The 15,308-nt window shown below is 44.7% G+C and overlaps 1 protein-coding gene across 1 annotated transcript in view; it reads right to left on the bottom strand.

The window, feature by feature from the left end:
- Positions 1 to 1,533: 1,533 nt before the first annotated feature.
- The window catches only part of RAB3B (RAB3B, member RAS oncogene family), a gene marked incomplete at its 3' end in the record, with an annotated part of 62,942 nt that continues 49,167 nt past the window's right edge, over positions 1,534 to 15,308 (bottom strand). Inside the window, exons 4-5 of the mRNA XM_080801366.1 lie at positions 14,700 to 14,824; positions 1,534 to 1,721 (exon numbers count right to left, since the gene is read on the bottom strand). Coding sequence (XP_080657492.1) covers positions 1,534 to 1,721; positions 14,700 to 14,824 — 313 coding nt within the window. The remainder of the gene's footprint in view (positions 1,722 to 14,699; positions 14,825 to 15,308) is intronic.

Below are 15,308 nucleotides of genomic sequence, written 5' to 3'. Positions count from 1 at the left end.
AGCTTTCCCAATTTTGTTAGGGTCATGTCCCCTCAGATTTATCCTGCTTAGAATCACATTTCCCAGTCAAACTACTCAGGAGCTACTGAAAGATGGGTTGGAAGAAAGGGCAGGATGGTAGGAAGACATTATGAAGAATGGCAGAACTACTTGATTCAGAGAAGGCAGAGGTCATGGTTTCTTTCTCAAATCATCTGAGGGTGACAGGGGCTGAAGGAGCATGGACTGTGAGGTCTCTGACAGCAGAGCTGGGATAAATGGGGTGAGGAGAGGAAGAAGAATTTCCAGGGGACAGATTTCAGCTTAAAGCAAAGAAAACTTCCTGATTATGAGAGCTGCCCAAGGGTGGTATAGACAATGAGCTCCCAGCCCTGCCTAGAAGGTGTGTTTTAGAAGAAAGAGATTTGGCGGGGTGCCTGAGGTGGCTCCGTCAGTTAAGAACTGTCTCTTGATTCTGACTCAGGTCATGATCTCAGGGTTGTGGGACACAATCCCAAGTTGGGCCCTGGGCTCAGCAGGGAGTCTGCTGGAGGGTCTCTCTCTCCATCTGCTCCTCCCACTTGTTCTTTCTCTCTAAATAAATAAATAAATAACATTCTTCAAAAAAAAAAAAAAAAGAAGAAGAAGAAGAAGAAAGAGATTTGGTTGTGAGGCCTGGCAGCCACTTTACCAGAGATGTGAAGATTGAAACTGACTAGTCAGACTAGGTAACTCTAAATATTTCAAATTCTGGGAGTCTAAAAAACAAAGACCGATTTCATGGAGTTCCCACAGTTAATAACTAGCTGGAAAGCAGAAAAATCAGAAAGTCATGACCTGTTCCTTCATCTTGCCTGTGTTTCTCTTTTCTTTCTGTCTTTCTTGAGCTCACCCTCCTGCTCTTTTATATAGCAGGAACCTTTGACATTTTGCAGGGAATAATCTTTTCTTTTAAGTATATTTCTGACTCAGCCTTTGCTCCTTCAGCATCATTAGAGAGTCTGAGCTCTCTGGAGATTAGCTCTGGCCTGTCACCACAGCAACTGCCCGGGGCCCTGTGGGCATCCGTGGTAACAGGCATAGGGCTTTGAGAGTCAAAGCTTGGCTTGCTGTGAGAGGAAGCCCCACAGGGAGCCTGATAGGAAACAAGCATGTTGTGTATGAGGACATTTTCTTTAATAGGATTAGCTGTGCAGGTGGGCCCTGCAAAGTATGCTGTGTCAAATTCTGGTAAATGGAGGAAATCTTATTTTAAAGGCAGAAAAGAGACTCGATTCCCAAGTCCCTGAAGTGAATCCCCTTTGCAAGATGGAGTCTTCCTTTGTAAAATGAATCTCTACCCATGCTGTGACCTGGCTCTTAGTCTAGGACTGGGTGTCTATTAGTGGGACTATCTACAGAGAATTCAGGGGGCACATTTCCACCTCTGCTGCAGGCAAAGGACAGCTGCTGCTGTCCTCAGCCTGCATGGGGCTGGAGGTGGATCGAGTGTAATAGGGGAAGCAGAGTGGGTATGGAGTCACAAGAAGGGGAGATCAGGAGGGTGGGCCTTGCCTAACACGAGCAGTTCTGCTGCAGCAGCGGTGGGGTGTCTGAGAGACGGGTGTTCTTGGAGGTGCCCAACACGGAGGGGTCTGTGTCCAGCGAATCAGACATCTTGTCACAAATGGCATCTACCAGGCGCTCGAAGGCCTGCCTCACACTGATGTTCTCCTTGGCACTGGCTTCAAAGAAGTCAAACCCTAAGGAGAGAAGAGAGGTAAGAGTAAGGATTTTTCCCTTCCTTTTTATGCCCCCCTGGCCAGAAAACTCCGGATTAATATAGCCGGTGCAAAGCAGTGAAGCAAGGAGGCCTAATTCCATGGCAGAGGATACTGCTTTAAATAGATGGTACAGGGGTGCCCAGGGTGGCTCAGTCACGGAAGCATCTGCCTTCAACTCAGGTCATGGTCCTGGGGTCCTGGAATTGAGCTCCCTGCTCAGTGGGGAGTCTGCTTCTCCCTCTCCTTCTGCCCCTCCCCCGCTCATGCTCTCTGCCTCTCACTCACTCTTTCTCTCAAATACATAAATAAAACCTTTAACAAAATTAAAATAAAATTTAAAAGTAAAAAATAAATAAAGAGGTGGTACAGGGCAAGGATTACCTGCACTGGCTGTAGAGTCAGCTAGATCCTGGTTCTACCATTGGCCAGCTGTGTTATCCCAAGCAAGTCACCTAATTCTCTTTATGAATCAACTCCCTGGTTTATAAATGGGGATAATTTTACCTACCTCATTAAACAAGATAATGCAGGTAAAGTGTATAGCGCTGTGCCTGACACAGAGTGGGTGTCATTAGGTGTTTTCTGAAAGAGTGAATATTTCAATATGTGTACATAGCACTTCACATTCTCCCAATGCGTTTCTCACATCCATTACTTTATCAGATCCTCATGTCTCCTCTGCAGACCCTCTCCATTTCACTAATGCAGACACTGTGGCTTAGAGAAACAAGCCAACTTGCCCAAGATAAACAGAGGAACCAGTGTTTGACAAAGTCCAGGCTTTGACCTTTTTGACCAGGGCTTTTCCTCCTCTTTCCCCTGCCTTCCACTCATCTCAGCCTGGCAAGCTCTAGTCTAGGATCTGGAAGGCACCCCAAGATCCACACTGAACAAGCAAAGTTTCATTTGCCCTTTCCATCCCAAACTCACTGGTGTATCTCCACTCCATGAGGTTCCTCCTCCACAGATCCCCCCTGGAATTCCCCTGTATCTCTTCCTCTCCACACAAATCCAACATAAGGCACCTGAGGACTGCACTTGAAGTGTGAGATATTCTCGTCTGTTTTGTACCTTATGATCCTGAATGACACTTTCTGGAACAATAAGCAGAACTTGGCTGTCCTGGGAGAAATAAGAAAGACCCTCTTGATTCAGACAACATAGCTGCTTCCCAGCTGTGGAATTCTGGCCAGGTTGGTGGCAGCTCTTCTCTACATGTTCCTACCCCAGTCTCCTTCCTCCCTCCCTCCTCTTTTGTCCATCTGCCTTCTTCTTTCTTCTCCTTCCAGGCCCATCTTTTTTTCTCCTCAAAACCTTCTCTCTTCCCTCTCATGTCACTCCTTCTTTTCCCTTATGTTCCTCATACTTTCTCCTTGGGATTCTTTATATTTGTTGAGCACCTACTAAATGTCAGACACTATGCCAGGAGCTTGGGAAATACTATCTTACTTCATCCTCACAACAGCCTGTGGGTAAATCTAATCATCTTCAAATTATAAATGAGAAAATGAAGCCTCCAAGAGATTACATAACTCACACAAGGTCACATAGTTATATTAGCAGAAATTGGGTTTAGATCTGGATTTGGCTGCCTCCACGTCCATACATAGCCCTGTCTCCCACTTCTCTTGCTCCCTTCCTTTTTTTTCTTTCTCCCGTTCAATTTCCTTGACCATATCTTCCCCTTCTTTATAAGTCCCTTTGGCCCCCTCTTGCCTTTTTTTTTTTTTAAGATTTTATTTATTTATTAGAGAGAGACAGACAGCACATGCAGAAACAGGGGGAGGGGCAGAGGAAGAGGGAGAAGCAGACTCCCCACTGAGCCGGGAGTCCAAGGTGGGGGGCCCAATCCCAAGACCCTGGGACCATGATCTGGGACCTGAGCCAAAGGCAGACGCTTAACTGATTGAGCCACCCAGGCGCCCTGGCCCCCTTTGCTTTAATTTGACTACCACAGTGTCTGAATCTGGGCAAGTCACTTTATTTCTCTGAATCACTTAGCCTCTCAGTCTCGGGCTCCTTGGCTGTCAAGTGGGAATAGCCACAGTACCTTTCTACTGAGAGCAATTGGGAGAATTGAGCGAGACGATGGATTAACTGCTGCCCAGAGTTGCCTGTTGGAATGACAGTTGCTTTCTCTCTACTTTCACCTTGCTCTTCTCATGTCCTCTTCATCCCATTTCTCTTCTTTTATCATATTTCCCCACAAAGGAGGGGCCTTCTTTCCTCCTCCATCCTTCTCCCTATTAGTGCACTGTCCACAGAGAGGGCTGAAGCCCCCAGGTACAGACAGGGTTCTTCTTCCCCTGCCATCTCAGCTTGAAGGCACTCCCAGCTCCTCCCAGGCCTCCTCTGGTTGACAGCCTCTCTGTGGCCCATTTCATAACCTGAGAAAGGCCAGCAGCAGAAGTGCACCCTAGCTGTGGCCACGTGATAAAGAAGGAGGTGGCTACTGGTTCGTTATCTGGGCCACAGAAACCCCGTCAGCTTCAGAGCACTGCCCCCCCAGCATGTCTTCATTAATGAATATCATAAAAATTGACTTCCTGGTAAATGACAATGTTTGGGGAGGTGGAGGAAGTGTGTTGCTTGCCTCGGAAAGGGGAAAACAGGTAAAGAAGGAAATGGGCTCTAACTATCAGTATGGATGAAGATGAGGACACAGGTCAAGGCCAGGGGCACAAATCCCTTCTGAGGAATTAGCATCAAGGAAAGGACATGCCATGTTGTATAGGTGGGCTGTGGGAAGAGGCCCAGGAGTCATACAGTCTGGATTTGAATATAGTCCCTGTCAGCTACTAGCTGTGTGACCTCGGGCAAGTTGTTCAATCTCTCTCACCCTCTATTTCTTCATCTGTGGAATGGGGAGAGCCTATAACAGTTCAAAAATATAATTTTAAAACCTTGTGAGCAGGGTAGGGCAAGGCAGAAGTTATTTGTAATGTACAAGTAGGAAAACCTAGACTCGGAGATGGGCATAAGCCAGGGCTCTATCCCTTATGACCCCTTGTCTCGCTCAGTTGGAACAGTAACCAAACACACTGTAACACTTACTAACCAGGTACAGCAAACCAGAGGCTGTGCTGGAATACAGGGGAGAGAGAGTGCGGCAGGGGAGGAGGCTGCAGGAGGAGGCTTCCAGAAGTTGGTGGACAGGGGAGACTTTAAGGCTAGCAATGAGCAGAACTCTTCACCTAACTTACTTCTCATTCTTCAAGACTCGGCTTAAATACAGCCCCTTCGTTTCCCTCTGTGCTTCCCTCTGCTATAGCACATGTTACCCAGCATGGTAGAAGTCCACTTGACAAGGAGCTCCTGGAGCAGGGACTATGTCATTCATCTGAGCCCCAGCACTAGCCAGAGGAATAGGTGCTTGGTGAGTGTTGGTTGATGAACAGATTAATGAAGGAGTTGGGAATGAGCATGGAGGGCGTGCTTGAGAGAATGTGGACAGTGAGGGTCATGAGAGCTCAGCTCAACATGCATGAGGACACTGAGGTGAATCAGGAGTTCTTGCCCTCAAGGAGATCCTAGTCTCCTTGGGAAACAGACACACTGATGACAGCACAGTGATAAATGCTGGAATGGTGAAAAGTGAGGGAATTAGCAGGGCACGAGAGGAGGTACCTAACTGTCCTGGGAGCCAGGGAAGGCTTCTTGGAGAAGGTGATTCTTAAGCAGATATCAGCTAAAGACAGGTGATTTTGAGTGTATGTGTGAGCACATGCATGTGTAGCCTACTAGGCAGGGGAAACAGCATGAGCACAGATAACGGGGCAAAGAACAGCAGTTTGCTATCATTAGAGCAGAAAGCCCAAAGTGATGAGCAATGAAGCACTAAGTCTCGTGGAGACTCATGGAGAGCTCATATGTCATGCCAAGGAGATGTCGTCACTGTCATCTCAAAAGTACCCAAGGTATCAGAGCTCTGATTCAAATAAGCAGCTCATGGCCCTAGCCAGCTCATGGGTCTCTTTTCCTAGCAGAACCACCCCAAATGCATACCCAACCAATTACTGTCAGACTTCTGGAAGGCCCTTCATTGGCAGGCCCAGATGGTAACCTTTTCCTCAGGTTCATTAATAAGGATTCTCAGGAGCTAAGAGCCTAGTGAGGTCAGGAAGATGACAACCAATTAATCAGACTAGCCCTCCATCCTTTCCTCCCTCTAATTGCCTTCAGAACAATATTTCTGCTGTCTTTAATAGGGCCCAATCTTAGCTGAATCTGAAATAATCCTTACCACCCCCCAAGATCATGTTTACCTGTCCCATCCAAAGACAGCTGCCACAGACCCACAGAGTTTGTCCACACTGCCTACTTCTGAATTTGACCTCCGAATTCTACTCAAAACCCATGACCAACTGAACTCATCGCTCCTCATCCTGATGCTGCCCCAGAACATCTCTCCTCCACTTTCATTTTCAAATTCCTTTTCTGTCTCACTCTGATACCTCCCATCTCTGTCATGTATCAATCTTCAACTCATGCCCCTCTAGTCACTGATGATTTGGCAAGGGACTCACTGTGTTCCTTTCTGTCCAGAGTTGTTCTCATGTTCAGGAACTTTGAGTTTCATGTGGACCATTCATCCAACACACTGAATTTATCATCTCACTTACAGAAAACTTCTCTTCTATTCTGTTCAGCTTCTGTCTGTATAATTTGAGCTATTTTGACTTGGATTTATATAGCTGGGACTGACAGAGGTCTAATTAATGCAAAACCCAGCCTCACTGGCTTAGCACCCAAGAAACTGCATGTCTTGACCTCTATCTACTTCCCCAACTTCATCTTCCTGGCTCATACCATGCTCCAGAGACATTGACACTTTTTCTTTTAAGATTATCTGTTTGTTTGGGGCACCTGGGTGGCTCAGTTGGTTAAGTGACTGCCTTCAGTTCAGGTCATGATCCTGGAGTCCTGGGATCGAGTGGGATCGAGTCCCACGTCAGGCTCCCTGCTAAGCCTTCCCCCTTTCCCTCTGCCTGCCTCCCTGCCTACTTGTGATCTCTTTTTCTCACTCTGTCAAATAAATAAATAAAATCTTAAAAAAAAAAAAAAGATTATCTGTTTGTTTTAGTGAGAGAGAGAGCAGGGGGAGGGGCAGAGGGAGAGAGAGAATCCTGAAGCAGACTCACCACTGAGCAGGGAGCCCAATATGGGGTTTGATCCCTGGACCCTGAGATTATGACCTGAGCCAAAAACGTGTCAGTCACTTAACCAACTGAGCCACCCAGTCACCTCTTGACACTTTCTTCTTTTTTTTTTATTTTTAATTTTTTAAATTTCTTTTCAGTGGACCAGAATTCATTGTTTATGCACCATACCCAGTGCTCCATGCAATATGTGCCCTCCATAATACCCACCACGAGGCTCACCCATCTTCCCACCCCTGCCCCGACACTTTCTTATTTGGTGCCATTTCTCATGCTATTACTCTCCAGCTCCTATTCCCGATCACCTTCATTATTCACCTGTGGAATCACTGATTGCAAAGAGCCTTCCCTATCTCTTCCTACCCCACCTCCACCACTCAGAACATACGATGTACCTCTCCACTGTACTCTCATGGCACCTTACACAGTTGTTTCAGTCAGATTCCAACAGGAAAATGGGAATTATTCTTAACATTTAAACCAGAGGGAATTGGTTATACAGGTGATAGAAGAACAAAGAGGCAGACAGAATAGTGAGGAAACCAAAGCTCATCAACTGCAAACTAACTAATAAATCCATTACTACAGCCAAAAGAAGCTGGAACCATGGCCAGAGAAGAGCAGCCGCCTCTACTTGAGGAATGAGAAGTGGGAATACACAGGTGCCCCTTTGGCCTTGCCAGTGTCTCTCCTTGGCTTAATCCAGACAGAAGCCACTGTCACAGGAGCCTGGGAAACACAGCCCGCAAATGTCAAACCCTGGGCAAGGGACGGGCATGTTTGCAGGAGAGAGAGAAGAGTGAAGAATGACAGCACACAGGCTAAGGACTGGCAAAGCCATCTACCCAGAGAATGTTGAAATTATCTCTCTATTATTTTGTTCCCCTAGTCAATGAACATCTTATTTTAAAATATTTTATTTATTTATTTATTTATTTATTTATTTATTTTTAAGATTTTATTTATTTGACAGAGAGAGGGGGAACACAAGCAGGGGGAGGAGGAGGGAGAAAAGGAGGCTTCCTGTGGAGTAGGGAACCCAACATGGGGCCCTATCCCATGTCGGGAATCATGACCTGAGTCGAAGGCAGACGCTTAACTACTGAGCCGCCCAGGCATCCCTATTTATTTATTTTAAAGATTTAATTTATTTATCTAGAGCAAGGGGGAGGGGGAGAGGAAGAGAATCTCAAGCAGACTCAGCACCGAGCACAGAGCCCAATATAGAGCTGGATCTCATGACCCTGAGATCATGACCTGAGCCAAAACCAAGAGTCAGACACTTAACTGACTGTACCACCCAGGTGTCCCATCAATGAGCATCTTAAGGGCAGGGAACCCACTCACCTCTGTGTCCCCAGGGTCCATCATGTGTTAGGTGATTGTGGCAGATCATTCCCTTGCCTTCCTCTAGAGGATCTGGCTCCCCTTCCAACTGGCAAGTGGCTTGCAGAGCCTTCTTGTGGGAGGAATATATCCCTGTTCCACTGACATTAGATTTGGTCATCTGACTTGCTTTGGCCAATGGATGTGGGCATTCCAAGTCCCAATAGAAGATTTAAGAGCCTTTGTCTCGTTTAGCCACCTCAGATTGGATCCCAGAGTAAGAAGACACATGGAACAGAGTCACAGCTGACTTGTAGCTAGCATCTGTGAGAAACAAACCTTTATTATCTAAGTTCCTAACTTGAGTTATATGTTATCACTAAAGAAATCTCACTAACACTGTGACTGAGGGTAGAAATTTGATGAGAAACCATGGCAAGCTTTTTGGGAAAACACCACTGGATGATGATATAATGGGGACATTAAGATTTTTAGTCCGAAGCCTGAGTTTGAGTACTGGACCTAATACCTGTTACCTGAATCATTTAGAAAAGTTACATAATCTTTAAATGAAAAAATAAAGACACAGAAGTGTGGCACAGCTCATTGTGTGCAAGAAAACACGAGTGTGGACTCAGCTTCTTCATCGGTATAATGGAGCTGATGATAATGGCATCTTCCAGGCTAGAAGTAAGAGTGAGGATCACAGAAAATTGTTGTGAAAACACCTTGTAAACTATAGTCACTGCACCAAAGTTAGTTACTATCAGTGTCAATTGGGTCTTTGATTCTCTGTAACCAGGCTCAGTGATGCAGGTTTCAATTGTTCATTCCAATCCAAAAAATAAAAAAACCCAAAAACACCAAATGAAAAAACACCACAACATCTAACAGGCACCTAAAATAAGCAAGGCAGTGTATAAGGGTCTATGGAGTCTGGGTGATAAATAGGAATTATGGGAACTGAAATCATGGACTCAAAGAGGAATAGAGCCAAATGTACCTTCCCATTCAATGAATCCAAATCCTGTTTTTCAGATGGCCAAACTAAGACCCAGGGACAGGAAACACGATGCTCAAGGTCACATAGTAAACTAGCGGCAGAAACAGGATAAAACCCTCAGCCTCCTAACTCCTAACCCTCAGCCTCCTAACTCCACTATACTTTGTGGGAATGAGTGTATGTGTGTGTTACAAAACCACATTGTAAATGGATCTCTCCTTCCCTTGTAGGCAGAAGTGCATTTCTCTTTTACTATCCTTTGAGTTTTGGCCAGACCCATTTGCATTCAGATTTAGGGGAGGGACAAGAAGTCCCTTTCTGAGGATCACAGGAAGGCAGAGGCCCTAAAATGCCATGTTTCTTAAAACAGGAGTCCCTGGGGCACCTGGGTGGCTCAGTCATTAGGCATCTACCTTTGGCTCAGGTCATGATCCCAGGATCCTGGGATCGAGCCCCGCATCGGCTCCCTACTAGACAGGAAGCCTGCTTCTCCCTCTCCCACCCCCCCTGCTTGTGTTCCCTCTCTCACTGTGTCTCTCTCTGTCAAATAAATAAATAAAATCTTAAAAAAAAGAACAGGAGTCCCTGAAACTCCTGCACTCTCCCAAAGATCCACTTGCCTCAGTGACTCCATGGTCTCACCCATGTCCCAGGAACTTTGAGGATATTGACAACCTGCTGCTACTCACAGCTTTAATAAAAGCTAGTTGCTGGCCGTATCACTAGTCTTGGCCTAGTGAGCTGAGAAAAGCTAAAGGAAAGGGAATCCTGAAGAGGAATCCCATAAAGCAGAAGAGAAGCACTACTATGGTGGCCAGCACACCACTGAAACTTACTTAATTGTTGGAACAGAAGAGGGATAGGATGGATGTGGGGATGAGGAAGGCTGAGCACCCTCCCTCACTGTTCCCGGATCTGATCACATCCTTGCAAAAGTCTTAACATGGTCCACAAGACCCTTCATGACCTGGCCCCTGCCTGCCTCTCTACTCTCCCCTCATACTACTCTCCCCTTGATTGTCTAGTCCCTGTGGCATGGGCTTCTTTCAGTATCATGAGTGCTTCAAGCTCTACCCCACATTAGGACTATTCTTGATCTGGAATATGGCCCTCTGCTTCCCCCCACATACCCACCCACACACACACTCACACCCACTCTGCCTGGCTAACTTCTCATCTTTTAGTTCTCAGCTTCAGTGTTACTTTCTCAGAAGATCTTGAGTCTCCAGTCTAAAATTAGCTTTCTCTTTTCTCACTTTCTTCATAGCACTTGTAACTTATGTTACTTTTATCTGCCCACCATTCCTTCCTTTAGGGAATCACTATTTTAAAGAGTTGTGGTGGCACTATAGGTTATCATACCCGCCTCCTCCCGCCACTGGGACAGGCATGTGACTCAGGGGTGGCCAATCACAGTCTTCCCTGACATTGATATATGGCAGCTGGGACACAGAAGGCCTTTTTTTGCAGGAGTTGGGAAGATAATCTGGAGCTGCCATCATCCATCTTACTCCTTATAGAGTTTGGAGAAGGAAGGAGGCTGAAGGGATTAGCAAAGTTGAGAAATGGAACATGCAATTGAATCCTAGGTCTAGTGGACTTTCCAGCTATAAGAGCTAATAAATTCTATTTAAAAAAATTTTTTTTTAATTTTTAAAAACTTAAAGCTAGTTTGATTTGGGATTCTATCACTTGCCATAACAAGAGTCCTACCTCATGCAGAACTTATCACAATTTCTAACAGTTTTATTGAGATAATTCACACACTATTCAGTTTGTCTATTTAAAACATGTTAAATTATATATTTGTATAATTATTTATTGTCCCTTTTCCATTGTTCCATGATAATAAATACAATAGCTGTTCTGTTCACTATTATAACCCAAATACCAGGACAGAGCCCAGCTTAGACTAAGTGCTCAATGAATAAGTGAATAAATGTATGAATGAATGAATATCTAACCTATTCTGGGTCCTTAGGATAATGAACCAAATGAGACATAACCTTGTTGCTCTTGAGGTCTAGCAAGAGAGACAGGTGTCTAAATAGTCAAATACTAGTAAGCAACAGAGGAAAGCTCAGGAAATTGTGTAGGACAGACATGGTTTACTATGACCTGCCCAAATCTGACCTATAGATTAAGGCCTTCTTTAAGTGCCTCCCTAAACTCAAGAATTAATCTGACTTCATCTATGTTCCTACATAAATTTGATAGATCTAAACTGACTCCACTACTTCTTAACTGCATAAACTTGAGAAAATTATTTAACCCCTCTGAACTTCATTTTTCAGAGTATTGGACATACGCTAGAGTACCTACTTAGAAGGGTTATAGTGAGAATTAAATGAAATAATTAATACACAGCATCTCATAGAATGTCTGGATCAATGTCACCTACTATCATAGTTACTATACAGTGAGGTTAAGTAGTTAGAAGCACAGGCTATAGAGCCAGACTTCTGCTTGGGTTCAAATTCTGACTCTACCTGTTAGTAGCTGTATGACCTTAAGCAAGTTACTCAATTTCTCTGTGCCTCAGTTTTTTCATCTGTTTAAAAAAAAAAAAAACAATTTAGAGATAAGAGAAGTATGTATGTCAGAGGGCTCTAGTGGAATTAAATTAAATGAGTAATACTTTAAAACACTTAGAATAATGCCTGGCACAAGGTAAGCACCTAATAAATATTTAACCAACTCACTTGTTAAAAATCTTAGTCATGAGGGCTTGGCATGCCAATTATATTTTTTTCCAAATATAAAACTAACTCACCTTTTAGAACTAGTCTTGTTTAGTTCTAAGGATTGATTGACATTACTTATCTTATTACTTATTGATTACTTATTACTTATTGATTACATATCCTTGTTTCTAATACATCAAAGCATATACATAAAATCAGCTTGCACCCTTCCAATGGCATAAGTCTCTTTGGGAAAGGCTACTTTTGACTCACACTGTCAATGATTTATAGTTCCCTGAACACACAGTGCGGGTCCTTGTCTTTACCAGTTTATTTCCCTGAAATATCCTTGCTTCTTCTCCTCCTTACTTGGCTGCTCCTTTTGTCTTCAAGATTCAGCTTGGGCATCACGTTCTCTGGTCCCCCTGAGTCAGGTGTCTCCTCTGTGCTCCCCCACAACCCCCAGCACATCCCTCTATCACAACACCGATCACATGGGGTATCACTGTTTCTGTCCTTCAGACAGGGGAGTGTGTGTCCTATTCCACTACACAGTACCTGGCATACAGTAGGCACTCAGGAAGTCTTAATTGGATTGAAATAAAATGAAGTAGCCAAACACTTAACATAATAAAGTTTCATCAAAACATATTTTTGCAGTGTCTACTCAGTGCCAGGTCATCGAAGTAGGCACTGTTGGTACAAAAATAAACTAGACTAATTTCCTGTCTTCATGGAACTTTAGGGGAGATGGACAAGTAAACAAGTGCACCCAAGTGTGATAGGGACTGTGTCTGCTGTGTGGGAGGCGGGGACATGAAGGAAAGAGCTCTGGGGGCCAGGAGAGGCTTCACAGAAATGTGAAGCTTGAGCTGTTTTGAAAAGTGAGTGGAGGTTTACCGGCTAGATGAGGGTACAGGGTGGGGAGTGGAAGAGAGAACTCTAAACAGATGGGGTATAGCCACTCCAGGGAAAAGTGCTGGGAGTCTCCCTGGGGACAGCAGATCGAAGGCATAAGTAATAGCCTAAGGTCACCCAAATGTTTGGTTCACTGTTCTTTGAACCAGGGGGACGGGCACAGGCACTTTCTGGATGCTGTGAACTTCTGTGATGGGGTAAGAACAGCAAGATCCCAGATAACCCAACCTCCCTCTTTATTAAACACCTACAGTTTGCTGATTTCTATTCCAGGCTACCCTGGGGAGCTGGGGAGGGAAGAAAGAAGTATAAGACACTCTCCCACGCATGTACTCATAATACGCGTGATACAAATACATACCGCACACAACTCACATTTGTATATTATACAGTTTGCTCTCCTACAAGCCCAAGTATCTATACGTCAGAGACCATCAGAGAAAACAACTTTAAACTCCCTACTCCTCAACATTTACAACACCTAAGTTATAAGACATATTTAGGGAGACTGGCTAAAAGTTAAGCAATAGAGCCTTACTTTCAGGGAAAGTTTTCTCCGAGGTGACCCTACACTGAACCCCAATATAGAAAAAAAAAAAAGAAAACAAAACAAAATGAAATGAAACAAAACAGGGAAGCCTGGGTGGCTCCGTCGGCTAAACGTTTGCCTTCAGCTCAGGTCATGATCCCACGGACCTGGGATCGAGTTCCGCATCGGGCTCCTTCCTAAGTGGGGAGCCTGCTTCTCCCTCTGCGGGCTGCTCCCCCTGCTTGTGCGGTCTCTTTCTCTCTCTGGCAAGGCAAGGCAAGGCGCTGCTCTTTGAAGCAAGTATTGGTAGGAGTTCTGCTGTCAGGCCACCAAGACACATCTGAGACACCTGGGTCTCAGGGAAGCACAGAGATAAAGGTGCTTGAACCTTGGAAAATGCCAGAGCGTCACTGAGCTCCGCACTTAAACCACATTGCTTTATCCCTTCAGATAATTATTTTTGTTGTGAATTATGTTTTGGTAAAGAAACCTCAGTTTACATTGAGAGGAATTCTAAGACGTAATGTGGTTGTTAAAGGACGTTTGATATTAAGGACATGGTCACGTCCAGCATATAGAGCCTGCTCTACAGCTGCCAATGAAAAGAAGAGCTTCTTGGAAAAATGGGTTTGTTTTTATTTTAAAGACCATCTCAAGACTGTGTACTTGATTATGTTTCTTGCCTTGCATGGCTGGTAGGAAGCTCAAAGCCAATATTTTGGCCCAACTCTCATGCATGTCAGGGAACTTAAAACATACACATTTATCTCACCCCTGGCTTCCTCTTATTTTCTCCTACCTTTGTTTTCCCTTTACTCCAATTTTCTTATTTCTTTATTGATGTACTATGATGATTTTTGTAAGACACCTCAAAGCCTTTGTGGAAAGAACTGGTGAATAAAAGAACTCATAAGTTTGAATTTTGGGGTGCCTGGGTGGCTCAGTGGGTTAAACCTCTGCCTTTGGCTTAGGTCATGATCCCCGGGTCCTGGGATCGAGCCCCGCATTGGGCTCTCTGCTCAGCGGGGAGCCTGCTTCCTCCTCTCTCTCTGCCTACTGCTCTGCTACTTGTGATCTGTCTGTCTGTCAAATAAATAAATAAAATCTTTTAAAAAAATTTAACTTTTACTTAGTAATTCAGTGTAATAAAATATACACATCATAAATAACAAATTACCTAAAACTCACTAGCACAAAGCTTACATGCACATTGCACAGACATAAAACAATATACACAGAGCATACATGCACATAATTCACAATCACAACACACCCTTCATGTTACATTCCCATGTAAACATGCACACATACACACATACACACATGTTGTGCTCGTACCAAGCTGTTCGGCAAGGAGCCGGCCCTTCTCAGTGGGAACAACCCTCTCTTCCTCCATGTCACACTTGTTCCCAACCAGGATAACCTGTGCATTGTCCCAGGAGTAGGTCTTGATCTGAGTAGCCCTAAAAAGAGACAGAGAGAGGACAGTGACATTCTGCTATGCTAGCAAGGACCCTGCAAAACTCGAAGACATGGTTTCCCTTCTGGGGCTAGCTACACCCAAGTTACATCAATGAACTCAGCTGAGGACAGATGGACACCTGCCCCAGCTCTGCCTGCAAACCTCAACCCAGATCCTAGAAGCCTTCCCTTAATACATCTGTCCATCCCTCTCCTCACTGGACAGAGAGCTCTTTTTGAAACACCTATCTTTTTTTTTTTTTAAGATTTTATTTATTTACTTGTCAGAGATAGAAAGAGAGAGAGCATAAGCAGGGGGAGTGGCAGAGGGAGAAGCAGGCTTCCCACTGAGCAAGGAGCCCAATGTGGGACTTGATCCCAAGACCCTGGGTGGGATCATAACCTAAGTCGAAGGCAAACGCTTAACCAACTGAGCCCCCTAGGCATCCCTAAAACATCTGTCCACAAGTCCTTTCTGAAAAGGAC

Source organism: Martes martes (assembly GCF_963455335.1).
Source record: "Martes martes genome assembly, chromosome: 4".
In the NCBI taxonomy this organism is placed as follows: Eukaryota; Metazoa; Chordata; class Mammalia; order Carnivora; family Mustelidae; genus Martes; species Martes martes.
The sequence above is the reverse complement of the archived record's forward strand: the minus strand, read 5'-3'. Positions and strand labels throughout refer to the sequence as shown.